General features: G+C 41.2%; 2 protein-coding genes across 2 annotated transcripts in view; one reads left to right on the forward strand and one right to left on the reverse strand.

Annotated features, from left to right (window-relative positions):
- The window catches only part of PTPN14 (protein tyrosine phosphatase non-receptor type 14), a 117,419-nt gene extending 97,502 nt beyond the window's left edge, over window positions 1-19,917 (forward strand). The window contains exons 15-19 of the mRNA XM_086744566.1: window positions 416-634; window positions 4,700-4,828; window positions 5,759-5,993; window positions 8,172-8,335; window positions 13,232-19,917. Of these exons, the coding sequence (XP_086600692.1) occupies window positions 416-634; window positions 4,700-4,828; window positions 5,759-5,993; window positions 8,172-8,335; window positions 13,232-13,360 (876 nt within the window). The 3' untranslated portion in view covers window positions 13,361-19,917. The remainder of the gene's footprint in view (window positions 1-415; window positions 635-4,699; window positions 4,829-5,758; window positions 5,994-8,171; window positions 8,336-13,231) is intronic.
- Window positions 19,918-21,452: 1,535 nt separating this feature from the next.
- The window catches only part of SMYD2 (SET and MYND domain containing 2), a 29,497-nt gene continuing 25,993 nt past the window's right edge, over window positions 21,453-24,956 (reverse strand). The window contains exons 11-12 of the mRNA XM_086745708.1: window positions 23,950-24,058; window positions 21,453-21,875 (exon numbers count right to left, since the gene is read on the reverse strand). Of these exons, the coding sequence (XP_086601834.1) occupies window positions 21,795-21,875; window positions 23,950-24,058 (190 nt within the window). The 3' untranslated portion in view covers window positions 21,453-21,794. The remainder of the gene's footprint in view (window positions 21,876-23,949; window positions 24,059-24,956) is intronic.

Below are 24,956 nucleotides of genomic sequence, written 5' to 3' on the forward strand. Positions count from 1 at the left end.
TGCATGTAAGTTAGGGAGCATTTCTAAAATGTGGGCCACATCACACTTCTCGCAGTGTGATCTTCTTCCTAAAAAGATAAATTTTAAATATTTTTACAGGTATCTGTTGCGGTGAAATCACATACAAATCCATACCTAACTAGGATTGTATTTAGCATGGTTTTGCTTTTTATGGTATCAGTCTTTAAAAATGTGTAGCTGGAACGTAGAAATGTAACATTTGCTGTGGTTTTATTCAGTAGAAATAAGAGTTTGTAGTGTTTCCTCAGATAACTGCAACTGGAAAAAAAAAAGAAAAGAGAGAGAGAATGCTATGGCTACATATTGAAAGTCAAAGAACTGATGAACGGGTCTAGTGGTAAACGTTCTTCCAGGAGGAATTAATGGATTATGGTTCCTTTTTGTTAAATCTTAGTGCAAAATCTTGAAGAGGAAGTTGGAAGAGGGGATGGTGTTTACAGAATACGAACAGATTCCAAAGAAAAAGGCAGATGGGATCTTCACCACTGCTGCCTTGCCTGAAAACACTGAGCGCAACCGCATCAGGGAGGTCGTTCCTTATGAGGAGAACCGTGTAGAGCTGGTGCCGACCAAAGAAAATAATACAGGCTACATCAATGCTTCGCACATTAAGGTAAAAGCTTTCTTGGACTTTGCTTTGCAAATGAAGGTATGTTAAAGCTTTGTTTGCATTTCTGGACACACAGCAGCATTTCTGCAACTCTGGAAATTCTGAAAAGGTAGCTTAGTCAGAATGCGTCATTGTACCTTCATGTCAGCATAGGCATCTCTGAAGTCCCCTGTCAACTAACAAGGACGAGTTGATTTATTTGCTAGAGACTGGGAAGTCATTTTAGAGAGACATCCTTAGTTTTTTTTATGCCCACCTCTGCCAATTGGTTGTAGAATGTCTCTATTGGTTAATGTCGCAAGAGATACTGTGTTTCTTAAACCTCATGGTCAGCCCTAATACCTCCAATGTAATACGACTGTCGTGATGGTGTACCTGAAAGAAGGAGCAGCTAAGTGCAGGGCAAGGAGATATTACTCTCAGAGAGGAATATATTCAGTGTCCACCAGTGGAAGTTTACGAGAGACAGACAGCTGCAGGCAGACTTTGTCTGCCTGGTCAGTGTGTGTTCTAATTTATCAGTCCAAATAGCTTGTGGACCACTAGGGGCTACAACAACCCATGCAGAATGACTCACTGCAACCAACTGCACTGCACAAAGTTTGACTGAAGTATTTTTCTGTTCACTAGCCCATAGGATACAATTCTTAAAAATCAAGGATGTAGCTCCATTTATGCAGTTCCATGTCCAAAGAAAAAGTATGTAGTTCTGAGTAAAGCATGTTCATATAGATACTGCATTATATATATAAATATTTCTTCCTTTTATCATAGTAGTTGACTGATTTTTTTTGAAAAAAAAAATAAATCAGTATGTGTTGATAGGGAACACTTTACTAATGAGGTGCCTGTGTTTCTGATTGGATGCTGCATTGGACTTCGGTGTTTCAAACTAAGTTTTTATCAAGATGCTTCAGATTTCTTCTTATTAATTCAATGTAGAAATAATTTAAGATATGATCTGACACTGTTACTTACAAACACAGCCAGTTTTAACGAGTGAACTATCCTGCAGTAGCTGCAGATGCTTGTTTTCCTTTAAGCTTCCAGTACTATTTGCAAAGTTCTTTGGCTTTGACTCTACACTGAGAGAAGTTACAGCACTCCTCTCCTTCAGATGACAGATTCTCTTGTTGTCAGAGAGGGCTGTCTGCTTTTTCTCATTGTCAAAATCCAAATTAAAAAGAAATAATTCAAAAATAATAAATAGCACATCCTGTTAAATTAATATTTTCCCGGAGTAAAAGCCTTCTAAAAGTTTAAAGATACTTACTGGCCTCCTTGGTTGTGATTTACAGTGTTAAATCCTGTTGATTCAAAACAATTTCTGAAGCAGGATCCTGGCAGGTTATCACTTTTCTACACAGCCTGGTAGGTAGCAGATACTGAGTTTTTGCATAATCAGATGTTGCGATGATGATGGATTTCTGAGCCCAAAATTTTTCATCTACTTTGTTAGGAAGGCAGGGAAAAAAAAACAAACAACATATTCCTAACATAAATTATGCCCATGCCCACAAGGCAATACTAACCAGAAAATAATTTTCCCTGGCCAGTTTTGAGTCCACATTTTACCTTGTGTGACAGTGTTGGACGTGCAGGCATCTCACTTTCATAGAGCACTCAGGAACACGCACAAAGGTTTTAGTGCATGACAGTGGTCCTTGCCAGTATTTTTCTCTCGCACTCAAAGTGGTGCGTGTGGAAGCCAAGCAGATGTGCTTTTGCTTAGGAGGTTAAATTGCATCTGTGAAATTTCCTCAGTAGCACAGTGTGTGTGTTTGCAGCCCAATATTCAATTTTTAATATCCTACAGTCAGGGCATTAAAATGCAGTAAACATTCCAGACATCCCGTTCCCTCCAGACTATTTATGATCCTTTCATATCACGTGCCAGGAGGCTGGATATTTGCACCAGAAGTCAGTAGACAAAAGAAAACTCCTATATCATCCTGGTGAGATCCATGCCTGCAGGATTCCAGCTCAGTCTGCAAGCCCCACAGTTTTACAGTATTTCTCTATTTATTTACCATTGACTTTCGCTGTTAAGACACTAAGATTATTGTCTATACCAGAGAGACAAATTGTAATTAAATTTAAGGATTAAGCAAAAAAGTTCTTAAGATCACTTCATCTGACTTTCAGTATTCACTTGAAAAGCTCAGTAATACTCTACCAGCACTCACAACGGCAGACGGGCGTGCAAGCGCAAGACCCAGTCCAAGCACAAGATGCCGGTTGGTGCTGTGCAGTTTATATTCATTCCCAGCTAGTACAAGAACTTCAGGAGTTTACCTGCATTGATCTTGCAAATTTTAACCGTCATTCACAGAGGAGAATGCTGCATAATATGAAATGAGAAAATAAGCTGGTGTACAGAGTTGAAAACCATCTGCAGTGCAGTGGAAAACTTGTTGTCATATAAATGTTTTCCTAGTTACAGACGCAAAAACCCAGGTGACTCAGCTTAATGAACAGCTGTTTGAATAACAAATAAATTGATTCTATTTCTGAAAATGTATTCAAAGACCTGTACCCTAAACGTGGTATATGCTTATACTTGTCAGAGTTATTGATTGCTCCTTGTGGCATTGTCCGCCAGCACCTTGGTATTTATGGATATGTCAGCATTTCTGTTGTAAATCTTCTTCTCTGGGATTTATAACTTTGTGGTGAGAAGTGGCTCTGGGCTAAGATGTGGAATTAAGAGGTCTTAGCCTGAGAAGGAAAAATATTTTAACTTTCCAAAATACTTAGTTCATCTGGGTTTACTTTTTGCTGGTAAGCACATTTCTAAATGATATTTAGTAGCTCTAAAAGTGGTTTGGCTTTTTACCTAAAATGTTGAAAAAATTATTTTTTCTATAAACCTTTCCTGATATTTAGCAAATACTCTGTCATAATAACTTTTACACACAAGTAGGTTGGTTGTTTTTTTTGTTTGGGTTTTTTTTGTTTGTTTTTTTTTTTGGTTTTTTTTTTGAACTGCCTAAGTATGGGAGATCTGCCTCAGTCGGGAAAATGATAGTGTTTTATACTCATTGACTCCAAGGTACTGCTGCGTCTGCTCAGGACACTACATAATTTATAGTGTATAAATCTCTGTGTTAGCGCTTTAAAAACAATTTAATTGTGTCTTATCATGCAAATAAACAAATATTTCTGTAAGATGTGGTTGGTAATCCAGTTATGTATTGGGAAATAGCCTTATCTGACTAGAGCTTTAGATAATTCTAAATTTCATGTGGCATTTGAAAGCCATTTAATGTGCTGGATTTACTTCATAGTAGTTTGCAGATTCTGAATTGGAAAACCCAAGATGAGTGAGGAAACGTAACTGGAAGTGAAGCCTGTCTTGGTCTCATCACTGGCTGGCAACAGGCCTGTCGGAGCTCTGTGTTATTGCAGTGTGGGGGGATAACTGCATCCTCTGGGGACAGCTTGGCCACATCTTCAACAGTGATCAGTGTAGTAGGAGTCTGTTTAAGAAATTATTTTTGCCTGAGTGGAAGATAATTGAGGGAGGTCCTAAAGAGTGGAGACCTTTAGCTTTCCTCGAGCAAGACATCATTTGCTTTCAGGCTTTCTGCACTACTGTGTGTTAATTTGCAGTGATGCCTTTTTAATGCCTATAGAAACTTCCTCTGGTGCCCAGTTTTTCTTTCATCATGGGTCTGTCACCAAGCCCAGGGAAGGCAGTCAGCTGCTTATTTGTACTTAAGCCGTATCAGAAACAGGATCTCAAAAAAAAAAGATTTGTTTTCATCTGTATGATCCAGATGCAATGGCAAGAAAAATAGATGACATTTTGCTGAAAGCTTTATGTTTATGGGCATCAAGAAGGGACTTGGAAACTCCAAAGATTGTGTTTTGTCAGATTTGCTCTTATCAAAAGGATGATTCTTGTTCAAAATATTGAACAAAAGTGGAAGAACAAAGAAGTAAAGGTTTCATCATGGTCTGTTTTGTTTGAAGGGCAGTTCTGGCACAGACGCTCCTGAGAATTTGGGCACTGACTGGTTTTTTTGTTTGTTTGTTTGTTTTTTCTTCCCCCTTTCTTACTCCCAGGTTACTGTAGGTGGAGAGGAGTGGCACTACATTGCTACCCAAGGGCCTCTGCCACACACATGCCATGACTTCTGGCAGATGGTTTGGGAACAGGGGGTGAATGTTATAGCCATGGTCACAGCTGAAGAGGTATGTAAAATCACACAATACAGTTCCTTCTGATGTAAGTAAGTCTCCTGTTATCGTCACTTCCCACTCTAGTAACTTGTTTTTTCTATCAACAACCCTTTTTCCTCTTGCTCTGTTTGCACATAGGCTTGTACTGCTATAATACTGTACTTTGTAACTTTTTGATACTCGGTTTGGCAAATACTAAAGCAAAAGAAGCAGAACTCCCCTTCCCCCTGTTTCACTTCAGTTTGGCCAAAGCAAACAAAGATGTTTCCAATGGAATGTGAGAGTGGTGAACTGCTGCTGGTTAAAATGACACAGACTTCCACCCCATCCAAGGCCAGTTCTGCATACCGTCACTCTTATCAGCTGAAAAGAGACCAGAAGCTGTTGTTTCCGTAGAAGTGTCCATGTGAAAAAAAAAAAAAATCTTTTTATTCTTATGCCAAGCAAAACAGTTATTTCTATTGTAATCCAAGAACTATGTGCTATGTTGTAAAAACTGGCACACGTTGCTAACTAACACTGCATTCTGCTTTATGCCTGGTTGCTTTTAGAAAACACGGGGAGAGCCATAGCACATTAAGTGTGTGTCCAGTTCCCAAGGCTGATCAACAACAGATACTTAGAAACTGCTGAAGAGCATCTCCTTCTGTTTAAAGGAGAGGCTTCCCCAGCAGGAGAATATTTACCGAGGTGTTGTAGGCAGTAGCTGGCTTTTGCTACGACACAGGATTTAGTTCTTCAGGCATTTTTACACTTAGAAATATTATATGGCTGAGAGTTTCAATGGATATTTCCTTTAATTTGCAGGATGCTCCTTGCTCTTCCAGTAATTTGAAATAAGGATACTTGGCTTATCTGCAGAGTTTTATGCCCTCTGTTTGCAGAGAATTATAATTGCAGGAACTAATGGCTGCTTTTTGGTTTTGTTTTTTGGTTATTAAGGAGGGAGGAAGAAGTAAGAGTCATCGTTATTGGCCTAAACTGGGCTCCAAGCACAGCTCAGCCACTTACGGGAAGTTCAAGGTGACAACTAAGTTCCGCACAGACTCCGGCTGCTATGCAACTACTGGTCTGAAGGTCAAGCATCTTCTCTCTGGCCATGAGAGGACAGTGTGGCATTTGCAGTATACTGACTGGCCAGATCATGGGTGTCCCGAAGAAGTCCAAGGCTTTTTATGTAAGACTTTTTTAACATGCATGGTAAAATAGATCAAGGCAAAAGTTGTTTACACTGGATTCAGTTCACTGCACCTAGTTAGAGCTGGGATTGATATTAAGTGGTTATTGCTGTGGCATACAGAGGCCTCCACTAGGTTGTACTTTGCTGTGATTTGGAGAAAAAAAAAAAAGTGGGATTCAAGAGGCAGGAGTTAAGATGATTGAGGATTTTGGTCCTGAAAAACCTGACATAGCAGGAGGAAAAATCAGAGGCAGCAGCAGCGCTAAAGACTCGGGAAACTTTAAATAATAGGATACCTTGGCTGACTGATCTGTCAGTATAAGTTATTGGCACTTCCCAGTCACCAAATGACTGTAGGAGATACTAGGCTGCACACAAACGTGATTAGAGAGATCTGAGTAAGAGAGGTTCAGATGTCAGTGAAATATGGCACAACTCCAATTTCACAGGAGACCCTTATTGCCAACAGCTAGCATTTAGTAGTCCAGAGGCATTAGAAGTGTTGCAAAAGAGCAGAGGGCTCCATCACATACGCAGTAAGTCTGCACTCACTGCCACTCTTCTAACCACGTGTACCCAGGCAATGCTAAGGGCCGTCCCAACTAATATTGCCCTGATTCATGCATTTTGAAAATACAGCCTCAGCTGTAACGAGTTAATAGCACTTCCTACTTCCTACCAAGTAATAAACACTACTGTATTAAGTAATAGGAATTCAAGCATTATTTAACTAAAGCCACATCTCTGGCGCTGCAGTAGAGCATGATGTTCTTTAAGTTGTCACTGAAGGAGTGTGTACATGATGTGCTGATGTGCTGGAGATGCCTGCCCTCTTAGTTCCTGAAAGCTTTGCAGCTGCAGCAGCATAGTTCTGTTGCAGCTAAGTCCTCTCTCAGGAAGGCCTGTTAGTTACACTTCAGTCTTGACACAACTACAGTCCTTTAGTGATCCACTCTCTGTTCCACGGTATAAGCTTGATGTGAATAACCTGTTCTTCTTTTCCCAGTTCTGTCATCAGGGCAGAAGGAAAAAAAAAAAAAAAAAACACGTTTCAGCTTTGGCAAAGGAATGTCATGGAATCTGTCTTTAAGACACAGCTATTGCCCAATTCCTGGTTTGTTTCATACTTTGTTTCTCCTACCAGCCCACGTAGCTGTGGTTGGGCATGGCAGTAAATGGAACCCGATTGTCTCCATTTCCTCTGTCCCATTGCTTGCCACCACGTACAGTGCCTTTTCACTGTGTGCATTAAAATGCAGCTTTTCCGACGTTGGCAGGCCTCCAGCCACAGCGTGCACGTGTCGAAAGGACTGCTCAGGCTGCAGTGCCATGACACCAAGAGACAGGGCAGGAGAGTGCAGGGCTCAGATCTCACAGTTGAACTTGTGGGAAGTTAAGTGTCTTGAGTTATGCATCTGGATATATCTTTCTGGGTGAGGTCCATCATCTTTGTCATGTATCTAGGCTACACTGGAATGATCTTTAGAGGTCAGTTGGAGTTGTATTTTACAGTGTGTTTATCTAACCAGGTGAGCTTCTACTATGTAAGGTACTCTGTGAGGTTTGACAGTAGAATGTATTGAACAACAATGCAACTGGGACAGCCACACAGGACAACTGTTCTTGATTCATGCACTTTCTAGAAATGGCTTCAGGATAAACAAAGACAGTGAGCTCTACTGGCTGTTGAGAAACAAACCCTGAGCAGAGAGGTGGGTGAGATTGTCTCACTCTAAACAGGAGGAGGGAGGGAGGGGGAAACAAAGCAGATGGATGCTCACTTCCCATCTGATATTGGCTTTGACAGGCAGTAGTTTCAAGGGGACTTAACTGTTGTTTTGATCCCAGCCTGTTAATAGCAGGAATGGCTCTAAGTAATGCCTAGAATCATCTGCTTAGGGGACCTGGAGATTTGCAGAGGGGGAAACAGAATTTAATTTTTTAAAAGAACTATTTAATTTAAAGGAGTAGATTCCCAAGTAATAATTGACACCCAGCTGGTACTTGCTGGATTCAGTGCTGTTCAGTGTACCCTGGCCAAAATAATTAGTATGTTGTAAAAAATGTAAATTATTGCCACTTTGACAAAGAATGACTTTTCCATATTCCTTTTTCCCCAGTTTTTACACTTAGACATACAGATGTTTGCAACCTTGTGTGTGTTTTATCTTGCAGCTTACTTGGAGGAGATACAGTCGGTGCGTCGCCATACCAACAGTGTGCTGGACAGCAGCAACAACTGCAACCCTCCTATCGTGGTTCACTGCAGTGCAGGGGTAGGAAGGACCGGAGTTGTTATCCTAACAGAACTGATGGTTGGGTGCTTGGAGCATAATGAAGTAAGTGAGCTGCTTTCTCACAACAAACCCTGAGCTCGTTCCTTGACTAACTAGCTACATTTCGGAGGTTAAAATTAAAAGGTTTTGAAGTGCCTTCTTTTTTTTTTTTTTTTCATGTCTGTGAAACAAGAACCTTAAATGCAACAGGCAGAGATTTTTCCCATGCCAGGTTGCTTGTAGTTTGGTGTTGGGTTGATATTAAGCATTTTTACTAATATTATTTTAATACATTCAAAATTAGGGCTTTTCCCTATGTTTTAAGAACATAGTCTAATTCATACTTCTATTTAATTAAGAGTCTAGAGACAGCATGTTGAGAAGGACAACCTGAGAGAGACTAGAGAATAACATCAGCTTTCCTGCTCTTTTAACTGACATGTTCGGCTCCCTAAATTCACTCTTTGGACTCCCTCCTCTTTCTTGAATTCTCTCTTATTTCACCTGGGAAAAAAACATAGCTGTGTCTTAAGAAATAGGTGTATGTTGGGGAATAGGTCTTTAAGAACTGCAGCCGATATTACAAGACTAGTAATATAGTTTAGAGTTGTGTTCAGAATAAGAGCACCAGCAGAGTAACCATGTGTAGCAACTTGCTTTTCATCTGGGGTGTCACTGTCCAGGAAGAACATCTCATCTTGAATAACAATGTGCGGCACAGTTTCAACACGACAGCTATTGAAACTGGGGATTTCTGTTGCCAAAGAAACTGCTCAAAGACCAAAGCTTCTTGTAGAGATAAGAATACAGCAAGTGACAAACAGACACATATCATCTGCCCCTCCCATTAATCATCTACTGGATGAGTTGCTTGAAAGCCAGTGAAGACTGGATGTACACACCTGAAATGCTCGCCTATGTTCTGTATTACCATAGAGGAGCCACAGATCGGAGCCTTTCTGTGAAAGGCACTGTGCAAAATGCAGCTTTCTGGCTCATTCGAAAACATGAGTCCTAAAGCAGGCAAGCACCAGTGCACTTTCCTCTTCATCACTGTTTTAAAAAAAGATGATGCACACAGTAATTTTTCTTCTCTACTTTCTTATCCCCCTCCAGCAGCTCATTGTTCTGTAGTTACAAGATCACCTAGAGATCCTGGACTCAGTTCAGCTGAGGTGAACCTCCCCCAATTCTGGTTAGGCTTCGCTAGAGTTGAAGCTGGCCTGTAGATCTGTGTCACATTTTACACTTTTTTCTTCTGTTTTTATTTGGAGGGGTGGGATAAGTGGGGAGGAAGGGGGAGAAGGAGCTGGTCCAGACAGAAAGGACCCACATGTATGTAATTTGGGAATCCTGTAGCTTTCCTGTACTGGCTGCTGTTCAATAACTGCTCCTGTGCGGCAGCAGCTCTGACTCCTGAGGCTGCTTGACTTCTTTCCGTTACACACTGGCATCTGGAAGTGACTGCTTCTGTTGTTCACACAGCAGCCATGAAATCTCTGCACCCCAGAAGAAATCTGGGTAGTTACAAGAGCCATACCTGAATTGCTTGTGAGCAGCAGCGTAGCTGTCTGCTTTACAGTAACCTCTGTATGCTAATGGTGTGCCAGGAACAAACACTGAACAGTTGGTGCAATATGTTTTGGCCACCTCAGTTTGTCTGCGGTTTACGAAGTCACCTATTTGGCAAAGAGTAGCTGAGTAGTAAGTGAAGATAAAGGCGGTACCTCAACATCTGAGCATAGGGGTGAGCCTTCATGTTCAGAAGAATTCTCATCAGCTTCATTAGGAGCTGATGGTAGTGCTCAATAACAAGGGATTTCTCTGATGTCCCTTAATTAAAGCATTCTTTTGTCTTGATTAATGGTGGAAATCATCATTAATATTAAAGGCAGTTTTCCTTAAGGGCTTTGTTGCTCTAGATTGTACCAAGTTAATATTTTTGGTTTGTTAAGAGCTAATTAAAAAAAAAAAAACTATTAAAATCTTAACATTTTGTTATTAGTTAAGCAGTATGTTTTCAGTTTGTGACAGATACTGCATTGTCCACAGAGGGTTCCTTTACATGTAGCAATTGTACTGCTTATTTTGAAGTAAGATTAATTGGATTTTTTTCTGAAATAATATCAGTTAATACTTAAACTGCTTTAGTCTTATGAATTGGTTGATTTCCTCAGAAGTATCCTAGCAAGTAGGTGTATTAATATTAACACTTTAGCAGAGAAGGAAAAAAGGGAGGGAGGATGGAAAATCCTGATACCCACCATCTTGGAAAGTCTGCAGCAGTGCTGGAACTAAAACCAGAACTCTTGATTTTGAGGTTTCAGGTTTAGATAAAAAGCCATGTTTAATCAAATTCTATACAGCTTCAGTCATTGTGGCTTCTGGGCATTTTCTGGTTGAGTCTAAAGCTGTGTATCTCATTGCATGGATATCATTTCAGTAACTGGCTGTATAGTAAGTAATATGTCACATCATTACATCCTTACTGCTGTAGACAAGTAGAACAAGAAAGTAATTGAGATCCTGCTCTACCGCCTCCTAGTTTGGACTTGGCACTGGGACCTTGTTTCATGATGGCAGCTGCAGTGCGTTTTCATAGGGGAGATCTTTCAGTTTGAGAGTCAAAAATTAGTAGCATTTTTGTTCGTTCTTTTTGCAAATGCCACCTTAGCAAAGCATTACCTGTCTCTTTTTGACATGTACGTTGTGATGAAGGTGCGTTTGAAGATTCTGCTTACATGGAGTAGAATACTAAGTTGACTAGAAATAGCAAGGTCAAATAGGCAGGATGGGTTTTTCTTTCATTTCTGAGATAAGTCAAAGCCTAATCCATTTTGAGGAGGTGCACGGTTCACTGCACCCAGTAAAAATCAACAAGCTGTCAGACACCGAACTGCTGAGAGAGGAACATGGTTGTGCAGGTCGAAGCTGGCCTGCATTTTTGTTGCAGTTGTTCAGGTGAGATCAAGTTCCGCGTGACTCTGCTCAGCAAGGACCGCGTGGCTTTCGTAAGCATCCGAGTCCATGGGGAGGCTTTCTCCATGTTAGCTGGGTTAAGTGGAAAGAGCTTACGTTTTCCTTTGAACCCATTTGAAAATAATCTGACATTACTCATCACAAATCTTTACGCCTGTTGACTTTCCAGAGATGTCCTTTTATAACAGCTTGTTGGGATACGTGGCAGAATATTTTGCCTTGTTTTCAGAAAGTCATAGTCTATACGTTAGGGCTTGTTTACACAGAGTGGAGATTCTGAGTTTTATATATATGGACAGAAATGGATATGTAGCATGATTTTATCCTAAACTTCCCAGAAAATTTCCAGTGTGCATGAAAGCAGACCCCATGCTTAGTTGCACCTCCAAGGGCTAGAAGCAATCATAATTTGTTTTTCTGTGCGTTTGTCCAGGCATTGTGCTTGTAATATTTCTCTTCTCAGCCAAAAGATTTGCAGAGTTCCTTTTTGTGTTTCTGGAATGGCAAACTGGCATTACAAAGTGCAGTTTCTATTGCCTGATAGAGTAACTGTTGTTCAGTTTTATATCTTGAACTGCTTAAGAGCTTCCTCAAAAGGAGCCTGTTTCTTAGTGCTTGCATTTACTGCTGCCATAGAAAATTTGTATCCCTCATCTTGGGTCATATTACATGCTCTTTGAATTTGAGCCTGGCAGACTGAGCTTCATGGCTTAATGACTTCTGAATAGCTCCTCATGTACCTGTTGTAACAGATAAAACACGGTAACATCATAGGTTGTTTGCTCCCTAAATGGTGCAGATACGATGGTAACACCTAATGAAATTTGCAGTCATTTCTAACACTTTACCTCATGGGCCTCTGCTTCACACAACTCATTCGTTTTTTGATTTGGACCATTATAGGGCGCATGTGCCCCAGTGTGCTCAGCAGGGTTAGGGGTGTTCTTTCACAGTGGATCCCCTGATCCGTCTCCACTTACTATGCTTTAGTTTCTGTTGCGGAGCATTTTCAGGGAACGTGAGTGAGTTTATTTTGGATGAAACTAAGCTGGAAGGTGCCCTTTTGGAGAGCACCTAATGTGTCCCAGCTGCTTGTGGACATTCAGTAGATGGCAACAGACCGATGCTGGCCTGAAGTCTGCAAAACATGTATTGTGGGTACTGGCTCCTCGTTTCACTGTACAGATGTATTTCTTCTGGAGCGCTATTTACTATCATAGACTTGGCTGTGGGAAATCAGGTGGCAGAGTTTCTGGATCTTTTGATGACAGTGAGTTCCCTTCTCTTTTAGTGGAACGGTCGTGTATTTGCCTGCACTTTAATTTTGTCTAAGGAATCTTTGTTACGATCTTGATGCCAACTTGACATTTGAAAAATCTCTCAGCTCCCACCTCTATGACTGAGTTTGACCATGGATCAGAGTGCAGTATGCAAGTGGCCACAGGCCTGTTCACTCAGTGGTAGACTCTGATCTGAGCTGTATAACCTTGGCTGTTTAAGTTTTGTACGAGACCTTCCTCATATATCAAACCTTTTACCCCAATATATCATATTATCTCAGGTTATTTTACTGAGTTGAAAATAGGTATGTTGGACCAGAAAGGACTCCAAAGAGAAGAAACCCTTTATTATGTGTTCAGTTGATGATCTGCTGAAAGGTAATCAGTGGTATGTGACTGGAAGACAAGAGTCTTCAGTCATCTGCCCATTTACATCAGTCCAGAAATTCCTGTAAGCTTCAGTGGGGAAAGCATTGGATGCGCAGTAACCTTTACAGACTACTCTAATACTCCTTGAAATAATTCAGAGCTTGTGGAAAAAAAAAAGGTAGTATTTCAGTACAGTTGGTTATAATTCATTACATTATGTAACTATAATGCAGTTCCCTGTGTCAGATAAATTAGAGACAATAATTGTTTGATTTAATGAACCTACATACTTATGCTTTTTTTTTTTTTTTTTCCTCCTTTTGCTTTACAGAAAGTGGACGTTCCTGTGATGCTGAGACACCTGCGGGAGCAGAGAATGTTCATGATCCAGACCATAGCCCAGTACAAGTTTGTCTATCAAGTGCTCATCCAGTTCCTGCAAAACTCCAGACTTATTTAACCTTTTCAAACATCCCAGACCCAGCTTTGTGGATCTGATGAACCTTACTGATGAACAAGGGGAACTGCCTTGACAACACTGTGTGCGTATATTGCACTTTTTAAAGTTGTCCTGAAAGTAAGGAATGATTATTCTTTACTAGAGTCTCCCATGGATTATTTTATACAAGATATAATTTATTTTTCTTGGAATAACTTGTGAATTACTTTAATAACTTGTAAAACTTAGAGTGACCTTTGAATTGAACCACATTTGACGTGACTGGTCTGCATTGTAACATGTCCGTAAGGAAAGCAATCCTTTGTAAAGGTAGTTTACTGGCTTTTATTTTGCTCCATAGCTTCTGAAATGAGCAGTTATTTGGAAGTGGGCTTTTTCTCGTGTAAGAGCATTTTGGACCCAGATATATGCCTTCCATGGTAAAAACAAGACCTGCTAGATGTCAACTACAGCTCTGTAAGAGTGGAAGCTGAGGGAACACAATCCTGGAACAGGGAGACCTGAGCCTTTGCACACGCAGCAGGGCATGTTAACAGAGAACTCAAGTACAGGGTGTTGTGAGGGCAGAGAGTTTTGGGTGCTAAACTGTTCAAATTACACAAGAATTACAGTTTTAGAGTAGTCTTTGAAAAAAAAGCAATATTGGATCTTTTAAACAAGGCCTTTGCTGCTGTCTGCAATCCTTGAAGGGGTTCATAAGAGTTGAAGCAGTGCAGGATGAAATGCAGTGACCCAGCGCAGGCTGAAGTCAGTGAATGAGTCTTTCCAGTAACTGTGGTGGGCTGTGGGTTGAACAGTAGAGGAATTTCAACTAAATGCAGCTGAAAATAACTCAAATTGAGCACCTTCTCATGAATTATACTGAAAGGTTTATTGCCTTGAGGCTCACCTCATGTAGAAAAGGGTCTTATTTAAGTCAGGCATCTCCAGTTGCCTTAGTGTTTCCCATGTGAACTATTGTCTTCAGCACTGTGATCATTTTACTTTCTAGTCATTTGAACTTTGTCAAAATGATCAATATGGTCTTTCCTCCATATCTGAGGTCTCCCAGTAGTGATCCTTGAGAGCTTTTGCTCAGAATCTGCCTTGATTCTTCCCCCGTCACTGTGATTTATGAAAATATGGAGCAATCTTCCTTTTGGTATTTGCAGACCTCACTTTGTTAGGGTGGTTTTTATATTAAATTGCACAAATCATTTCTCTTCTCTGTCTGGTCAGTTTGGATTCTCCCTCCTATTTATTATTACTATTTTATCTTGGTAGTGTTCACGGATTCCAGTTAGGATTAGGAGTCTGTGCCAGATGTTAGATAAATACATAAAGGCTAAACAGCCCTTGCCTGAAATTTACAATCAGAACAGAAAAGGGAAACAAACCTCCTCCACTTTGTAAGTAGGGCACAGATTCTTAACTGGCTCACCCTAGGCCAACAATGAAATCTAAGACAGAGCTACGAAAAAATCCAGGTGTCTTGCACATGTCTCAGCAGTTAGACTTGTCCTCCTCTCTCTTCCTCAACCTCTGTCCCTCGCCACTGGCTAGCTGTTTTGCACAACTTGGTGCATATCCCTTTCCACAAACGGTTTATTTCACTGGAGTAAATCGCATTATCTGTTACCTTGCAGTGTGTGCAAGGTAAATACTTACAGTTATATAGAAATGATAGTAACTGTGCTTTTACAAAATTTTAAAAGGACCAGAAAAAAAAAAAAAAGCCTTAGCAAATTGTGGTGGTACTCCCCCACTGTTATTTCTGGTGGAGAAAGGGAAAGTTCCTGCACTGAGGTTGCTCCCCTCCTCACATGGACTCCCCTTCCCCATCTTTGCACACTGCCGCCCTCCTGCAGGCAGTCCAGCCCTGCTTCGACTCGGCGGTCTTGTCGGATCGCTAGAGGATGGATCAGACTGGAGAGGAGCCTTGAAGGTTTCTGGCCTCAGCCCTGCTCACCCCAGGGCTAACTTTAAAGCTGGATAGGCTCGCCCAGGGTCACGTCCAGTTTCAAAAATCTCCAAGGGTGGAGATTTCACAGCCTCTCAGGGCAGCTGATGCAATGCTGTTACTCTGTCAGGGTGAAATTATCTTTCTTGGTATCCCTTTCCCAGACAAATTGCATCTTTTAGTCCCATCCTTGCTTTTCCTTTGCATCCCTACCTCCAAACCCCTGCTCAATATACAAAGGCCCAAGCTTACAAGGACTCTCAACCTCAGCAGTACAGGGACCTACACACCTACCTTACCCTAACATCAGTAGGAGCTTAATCTAAGGCTCTGTACCAGAATGTTTCCTAAAGGTATTTACAACTGCACTGTGTTGATTTGGTACTCTGCAATACAGGCCTAATGAGGTGACAAGGATTCTGATGGAGACTTCTAGCTACCAACAAATGGTGAGGAGTTACTTAACTGTAATATCTTGACCGTGTTCCTTTTAGGGATCAGTCAAGTTTTCAGTCAACTTCAGTTTTCCTCTAATTTCTTCTGCCAATGCCAGTATATCTCTTGTTAAATTAGCAGCAACCATTTAAAGTCTTTTCAGCGGCATCTGCATGATAATTGCACAGAGATGCTTTGTATCTGGGAAACAAGCCAAGGAATAAACCTTGAAGCAAAGTGTATTAAATTAGTTATCTCGTTATAGCTTTTTGAATAATTTCCTAATGATGAATTAAGTTTGAACTCAGAGCTGTCAAGTCCCATTGCTCCACTTGGATATGAGAAGTGGAAAATCAGGAGGGAAAAGAATCTGTTCCTGTGTTGTCTTATTCAGCTCTTCCTGGCTGAAATGTAGACTTCTCTTTCTACAGTGAGCACAGGAAAGTTATTGCATAAGAGAATGTAAAGAGCTGTGTTCAAAAGGAAGAAAATTAAGCAAATGATTTTTTATGCAAAGATGCATCATAGGTGTCTTAGAAAAATATTAATTACAAAATGGCACCAGAAATCCTTTCCAAATTAAGTCAGTGCCTATTAATGAGCCAAATAAGTGGCCACAGAGTAAACAGTCATTTCCAATTAACTCCTAAGGTGGCTGGTCTGGTAGATAGAGGCCAGTGTGACTCACTTTTTCCCTTTCTTTGTCAAAGAACGGTAATTTAAACTTTTCCTTTCATCTGACTTCAATGTACTTTTTCCTGCTAGATTTTATCCTGACTAGATCTGCTAATATAGTAAGTAAACTGGGCTGGTGCATGTCTTCAGAGGTTCCTTTCCACCCCAGCCTGCAACCAAACCTGATGTTTTATGATTGAAATGTGATACGGTTTTGTAGGGGAAAAACTGAACCTTCTGACTTGGAACCTGTCGTAGTTGTATCAGGCCTAAATTGCTTGGGCAGTATTTCCTAACCTTTAGGGAGTGACAGGAAAATGCATTTGGCATCCAATTCCATTAGTCATAGTGGGAATGAACGCATGAGACTTAAAGCAACAGCACCGTTTAGCATCTGTCCCACAGACTTTAACAGCACAGCCCATAAGTAGAAGAGGACAGTTTGGAGTTGCTGTTGTGTTGCATGTTTTTTTTTAACATCAAAGCATGACAGTGGGTAGGTTCTAAGAGACCAATTTCATCCATTTATAGTAAAGCTTGGATGGAAAATTTCACAAAAAAAATACATCAATGGTCAATGAATGAAGCAGCACCTTAAAAAGTCTGACACAAGCAGTCTTCTCCAAGGTGCCTATGTTGCAGTCTGCTATGTTTAGCCTACGCTACCTGACTCTTTCTAAGAGAGAACTTGGAGTGGATGAGTAAGTCTGGCTTGGGAATCCATTGTGTGTATTTTTGTTTTTGTGCACTCTTAATCCATATTTAATCCTGCAATTTAACAACTTTTTTTTTCTTCTTTAAACTCTTACTAATGATAGTATTGAGGTTGCTGGCATCAAATTTTTGGTTAAAGTTATGGTCTGAGCATTTCACGCCTAATATTGTCTGAACAGGGACGGTAGTGATGACAGCTGAGTTCTGACACTGCTCAGTGCTGTGGGCGCCCTGTTTCCATTCTCCACAGGCTGCACTGGAGCATGGTGGACATCAGCTGCTCAGGTCCTGCTTGTTCCAGCTCCTTCACAGGCCTGCTTTGGCACTGCTTGTCCGTGATAACTGAGGAAAAGAGAAGCTTGATTCCACCAACTCTCTCCTGTATAGGTATATAAGGACCCTAGATACTCGCTCTTCTTGGAAATACCTTTTCCCTAAACTAGTTTCAGCTGGCAGGAGACACATCTGTGAGAACTTATTCAACCTACTGCTAATGCAGTCCTTTAAAAAAGGAAAATCGAAGGATATTTCTGTTCCACTTATATCTGTTGCCTCAGCTACAAATACTATTAAATATTTGCTGTGATTTCAAGAGGTTGGTATTTTGGTTTTGTTTGTTTGTTTTTTTAAATTTCTTTCTTGTAAACAGACAGAAATGCAAATGGCGAAAGATAGGTTGGAAAAGAATGAGTAAGTCTCAGTGCTTCAGTAGAGATGGTTATTTTAAACTAATACACTATTTTTTGATCCAGTACCTGCCCTGTCTGTGTAGCCCAGAAGCGGCTCTAAAATAAATGCTGATGGGCAGTCTCTTACGTGGATCTAGCACACAAATCTGTGGGGGAAATTCAGCAGCTACTGACCATGCTGCATTCTCAACAGCTGACTTCCCACCGGTCTCCTGGGAGGAGATGACAACTGAATTGGCTGTTGTCAGTCTCACTAAGTTTGTGAACTGTGTGGTCAGAAAGTGGAAGCATCGGTATGGCTGGTATCTGCTGTAGCAGCTCTCGTGCATCACTGAGACAGGTCAGAGTTAAATTTTTGCTACTTGTCTTTATGGAAAAGAATGCTTTACATCCAGAGAGCTACGGTGGCACCCACTGCTTGAAATAAAAGATGCATCGTATTGAAGGAGCAGATACCCAGAACTGACCTTGAAAGGGAAGCACTGCATGAAAACATCGTTTGTCCAGTCCTTTATAAAAATAGATATAAATCTGCCAGTGTGTAGTCAGTCATATGGAGTGTGGCTATGGATTTTGATGCTAGCAAGAGAAAGGTTTCACGTCCAAAACCCCAACGGCAATTGTCCCCAGCTTGTCTTAGCCTTCCAGAAGTTTTTCTTGTAGAATCTGGTGCTATGGGGACTACAAATGCCATCCAAGTCTTTAGAGAGGAGAGAAGGACATGACACAGGCAGCTGTGTGTAGCCTTGGCTTACAGGGACTGTGATTTGAGGAAGGGAACAGCTGCCTGCTTGGGCTGTTGGGCAAACAACAGAAAATGGAGGTCATAGCCATAAACTACTGTTAGATTGTGAAACTAAACACTTAGTGCATGGGTCAGAAATAGCAGTGTTTATATAAATATTTAAAAGTAAACACATTTTGTTGCTGTTTTTAGGTTATCTTACACCACACTTCCCTTAGGTGGTTCTTGGCCACTATTCAGCCGATGTTTCTTTGAAGTTTTGATGCCTGTATTTTGCGTGCACCCTCACTGAAAATTTCCCACATGCTACAACAGCAGAACTTTGCCTTTGGAGGGTGAACTGAACTCAGTGGTAAAATAGCAGCTTTCACTGAAGAATCCCAGCACTATTTAACAGAAAGGGAAAGACTAATACTTCAGCTGATCCCTGAAACAAATATACTGCTTAATAGTCTTACTCTTCCAAATCACTCCAGGGGCAGTGTTCCCTGGTTAGGCAGGCAGGAATAAAAGAGGAAGGCTTCCTACCAGCCACTTCTATGGCAGGCTGGAGGTCACACCCTGTCTTGGACAGTGGCTGGTAGTTGACACTTAAGGAAGAAATAAGAGTCTAGAAGAGGGTGTTCAGCCCCACCAGCACACCTGGCAACCAGGCCTTTAGGGACTTCCTGAGGCGAAAGTTACATCCTGCTCACTGGGATTAATAACTGCTGATGGCTCCACCTTCCATCAATCGCATTACCTTTTCTTTAGAACCCATTTATTGCTCTGCCCTTCACAATGTCCAGTGTTAGTGAGTTCCACAACTTAATGATACATTGCATCTACAAGAACTTCTTTTTTGTGTATGTTAAATGAAAGAATTTTCTTGCTGCTACTCGGTCTTTAAAAAACCAAACCTTTAGCACCAGAAACACTGTTAATATGTTTATCCCGTTGAGATTGCTCCATATGGAAAACATGTCTTCCTCATTAGTAAAGTACCTTTCTTTGGCTGTTTTACAAAGGAAAAAAGTTTACACATGCAGATGACTGTAATATTCCCGTATGTAATTGTGTGGGACATGTTAAAAGAAATACCATGTTTAAGTAAGTTTTATGTCACTGGATTTTGCTGTCCTGTTTTACTTCAGTATTTTGATGCTTCCTGTTTCATTTGTTCTGTAATTCTGTACATGACAGTTAGTTTAGCACAAAACAGTGATCTGAATCTCACAACCTCATTGTATGTACACATTTTGTAGAGAAATGAGACATCAGTTACATGCCCTTTCTGCCCCTCACTCCCTCCTGTTAGGGCTGAATGGCAGAATTATTCTATGCTATTGAAAGCCTTTGAAAAATAAATCTATGCATGCTATTTTATATTCTAATGTATTATTCATATCAGTACATAAGCTTATGCTTGTCAGTTTTATCTTGTGTATAGAACTGATTACTTTTGACAGTATTTTTGCACTGTTTCTTTTCTTTCTCTTTTTATAAAGTTCTATTCAGCATTAATTGACTGCAATAATTTTTTTTACCCCTCTCACTGCCTTTGTGTAAATAGTTTCTTACATGCTTTTGCAAATATGAGAATGTCTTCAGTCACTAAGGTTTTTTGGTAAGGCTGTCCTTCATATTCACAGTATACAATAAACCAATTTTTTTCAAGGAAAACTGTGCTTGTGTTCTTTCCTGTACCAGCTTACGGTTCTGTATTTGCACCTATCAGTCAGGCTTCCCATGTTAAACTGGGAGGTGCAGCCAGGGCCACAGTGAGTTTTGAAAAACCTTCTGTAAACAGTAATCCAAGTTTCACAGGGTCAAGGCTCCTACTGGTGCACATGCCAGGCTCATCTGATTCTTCAGTGTCGAAGTACAGACTTCCTGAAATGAATGTGCTATTTCCCTGTGCTTCACAAGATACAAGTTAGGATAAAAACAGTCAGCTGGTGCCCTTGTCCTAGGCTTGGCTGAAGTTAAGTGGCCTTGGCTTTCTGGAATTGTAAGATCTGCTGCAGTTCTATGTACTCCACTAACAATTGCTGACTAGAGAGCAATGAAAGCTCTAGCAGTTTTATTTTCAGAGCGGTGCGTACAAGAAACAAAATATGATGAAGAGAGAACTAAGCAATGGTGATGTGTTTGTTCTCACAATCATTATACTTTGTAAGCTGTGAAAGCAGTAAGAAATGGTCATGTAGTTTTACTGTGCAACACATTTCAGTTTTGGTTCTGGAAGTACACGGCCATGCTTTCCTTCCTCTTCCTCCTCCCATTCGTAAAAGCTATCTCCTTAGACTTCAGTCTAAACTGGGGGGGGCGGGGAACAAAAACAAACCCTCCAGTCACAGATGGGCAGAGAAAGCAGAGTCCTGGATTTGTTTCCCCAGAAAATGTTCTTATTCCTCTATTAAAAGCAATTGCTAACTTACAAGTAGTAGAATAGTTTTAATCCACTGGAGGCAAAGGTATAGCTATAAGGAAATACAAGTTCTCCTCTGCAATGAATTCACCTTGACTTGTAAAGGGGATTAAAAAGTCAGAAGCTGCACAGTCCATATCTGAGGTAGGTGCCAGTGTTCCCTGTACAAGCCAGGCTGAGCTCTGGGTCCTTTCAGTGATGAATCCCCACCTGCCAGGAGCAGTGATGGGCCTGCAGATTACCTGGCTGAGAGAACAGTGGTGGTGTTCCTGCATAATGCACAGAACTCATCACCCCCACTTCCTCTTTTTCTCAGCTAAGCCACTGCAAACAAAAATGATTGACTGGTGAAAAGAGGCACTGGATACTAAACCAAACAAAAAAAAGTACAGCTTTTGCTAATTAATTTGTCACATTAAATGGAACAACTTAGGCAAATGTAGATGTCACAAAACTATTGCACTCAGGTAAGCATACAAGTGGAATCACGAGGAGTCAAGACCACTTTATTCACTCTGTACAAATAAGATACAGGCTAAAATCCATAAAGAAAAAAAAAATGGCCATTTTTGCACATGAGCTGTCAAAAGGTATAACCTTTAAGAAACCATGGATGCTTCCTTTAAAAAAAAAAAAAAAGCTGGGGAGGGGGGAGTCAATTGTAGATGTGTGGAAGCTAGGAACAGTGGCAAGGCTTAAGTGTGTTTGTCATTCCAATTATAGGACAGAACTGTGTTCATACTCTACCGCTTTTCAAAGCTCTCCTGAAGGTTTCCGTAACAAGGCTTTTTAAATAAAGGTTTGAAGGATTGCATAGATTCAAAGGCTCAGTGGTCCTCTAATTCCTTTTTGATCTCTGAAATGTATGGATGATCTTTCCCGTGTGCTACCTCCATGATAGCAATTGCCTATGAAAAGAAAAAAATATTCACACAATTGATTCATATATAACACCAGGCTATAAATATTCTCTTTAGAGGTTTGAAACAGCCTGACACCTCCAGCTACTTTTTGTCCCCTTGTAGTCATAAACCCAGTAGGAAATAAAATGAAATTCAAAACTAAGTAATAAAGGTTTTACATTCAGAGAATACATCTTTCATCTTAAAGGATCCCAAAGCACCTTTCAAAATTATATTCCTGACAAAACTACTTTGAATGCAACCAGCTCCAGGACAGAAAACTGCACGTGGAGTGGGGAATATTCTGGCAGAGGACTTAACCAGTATCAGACGAAGCTCTGTTCCTATCAATTTATCCTTCAGCTGTCAGACTGACGAGCAGGCCTATCGCAGAAGTTGTTACCTTATGGCATTTCAGACTTGACTCTGTAACCCCTCTAATGGTTCCAGGGGCTACCAATGCTTTACCAAGGAAGCAATTGCTGAAGCAACCACTGAGATGAAAGCAAGATCTTACCGGACTCAGTCAGATGCTGCTATGCCCAACTCCCTCCCTGCCGTTTCACCTACGGCCTGCTCTTGTCCTAAGAGTGAACGTTTCGGGCACCAAACACGCGGAGTTGCACTTCCCTGCCACTGTCCACACTGCACTGGAGAGTGGGTGTAGAGGCAAGATTTCTACTTGAAAAAAGCACAGCAGTGGCCCCAAATGGATATAATATAAGGCAGCAGTAGATTAGATAGGACTGAAAGCAGCAAGTTTGCAGTAAATCTGAGAATATTTAAAGACCTCAGTGCCACGTTAAAGCAAGGAATTGCAGCATCCTAGCCCTGAGAGCATTTAGCCATTTTCTCCTGGAGAAAATTATGCTCTTAGATTTGTCAGGTCAGTACAACAAGAGCCTTTGGTTCCACCCCAGCAGCAGTGAGAAATTACTCTGTTCCCCCTCTTGCTCAAAAGAAGAAAGGAAGGCCTTCTGGATGAGCTCCTTGCAAACTGGCAGAGAACAATAGCTTTGTTGTTTTTCCACTAAATCCCAAACATCAGGGGCTGGGATAACTTTGGGCAGTTCCTGCAGGCAGCTTTTGGAAGTGAGTCATTAGAAAATGTTTGTGTTAGGAAGCTAGCTATGCCAACAGCTCTACCTACAGTTCCCAGCCCCCCATCCCATGTTCCTACTGGCACAAATCCCAGGTTTAGTCAAAGCTTTAACACCACAGTGAAGGAAAACCTATCCTAATTTTAAACTAGGTAACAGTTAAATTTTAGAGCATATATTCTTCTAGTATCTTTCATCATGGCTGGATGGCTCTGTTATTGCTGGCTAAAAACCTGCCAGCATCTAAAAAGGAATTAAAAAAAAAAAAAAGTTACATTCCACACCAAGCCATTATATGCTACAGTAGTCACTGATGCTTAAGAAACTAAAATAAACCTCTGTCCAACAACAATAGGGGAAGAAAGTAAAGAAACATGGTTCAGACTAATAAAAACAGAATAATAAAAAACTAAAGAATAAGGAATAGGCTAATAAAAAGAGGTGAAGAAAAATGTAAAACCAAATGCTCTATTTGCCAATTTCAGCATTACCATATGCATTGAATTCCCTTCACCTATTTAAAAATCAATTGGTTGCAGAACAACCAACCACCAAAGCATGCCTAGTTTAACTTGAATATAGAAATCGCAGACTTCAATGAAACACTATGTGTCTTTTGTAAGAGCCAAGTATTTTTTCTGTCCTTACCTAGCAAGTGAGGAGAGGCTAGAGTTCTGCTTCACTGACACTAGTACAGCTCTAGCTGGGTGAAGAATGTACAGCAAATGTCGAAGCATAATGCTCACTCCAGCTGCTGCAGTAGAAATCCACCGTGAAAAGGTAAGACCCCTTGTATGAGAGAACAGACCTACACTGCATCTTTGGAAAAATCAAAACTGAGCCAAAAATCCAGTAACCAAACATATTAACACATGGTGCATTCCCTATCAAGCCAGTCTTACTGACAGAGAAGCACATAGTGTTTCAATGATCCCGTGTCTGAACCGGTGTTATTAGTGAAGAAACCAGGAAATAAATACCCTCTTCAGGGCTTTAACTCCAGCCGTTCTGTTCTCCAGCGCCATATACAGTCTCCCTAATTTCAGCCACATGGAGGCAACGTTCAGCGAGTAGAAGGGATAATGTTTACTGCAAGAGAGAAAGAAATTCAGCTTTATCAAACCCAGCAGTTTCGTAGCACTTTCCCAGCCTCCATCCCCCTCTCAGGGGGCAAGAAGCTGCCTCTCGTTGCCCCTGCCCATTCACGGCTCATCCCCTCTGCCGTGACTGCCAAGAGTCAGTGCCAATTGTGTCTGGGATGGGGACGCCTAACAATTGGGAATTGAACTGAAACTACCATATGCCTCTGAACAGCTGTCAGATGGCAACGACCTTCTGCCACTAGCTCTAATCTAGCCAGCTACAGAAAGAGACTGCATTGTTACGAGTTTCTGGAGCCACCCTACAATCGCAGAAGTAACCCTGCCTATTCCACAATAGTTGGTCTTTAACGGAAAGCGAGGGGCTCTCGGCAGTGCTCACAGCACACACGCCATTCTGTACTCACACACACTGAGACTGTACTCACTGTACTCACACACACTGAGCAGAGCTGACCTGGAATGCCAGGCTCCAAGCCAGAGGAGCTGGGCAAGTCCCAGGGAAGATAAATAGTACTGAGCCCCCAGGGGGAGAATGTTGGCTCTTTCTTTGTATCGCTGCTCTCTGCCAAGTGATCTGTGACTTTACGTTGGCATCTGCTCCAAAAGGAGCCTTTACTTGCACTCCCCCCAGCTGGCAAGAAAGTCACGTCTCAAGAGGAGAATCTGCTTGGGAGATTCATGGCAGGATCAGATACAGTGCATAACGGGCTGGCTCTAAGAACGAGATCACTACTGTAGAAATGCAGAAAAAAAATTATCAGAGAGAGTATAGATTTTTTCCTGCAGAGGCTGTGTGCTGCTTTGCCCCACACAAGGCTTCAGCCTGCACATTCTCCCACGCCTCCAGCTCTAGGGCGGTGGGGATCAGAAACATCAGGGCACCC

Source organism: Chlamydotis macqueenii, chromosome 3, assembly GCF_036417535.1.
Source record: "Chlamydotis macqueenii isolate bChlMac1 chromosome 3, bChlMac1.mat, whole genome shotgun sequence".
Classification (NCBI taxonomy): Eukaryota; Metazoa; Chordata; class Aves; order Otidiformes; family Otididae; genus Chlamydotis; species Chlamydotis macqueenii.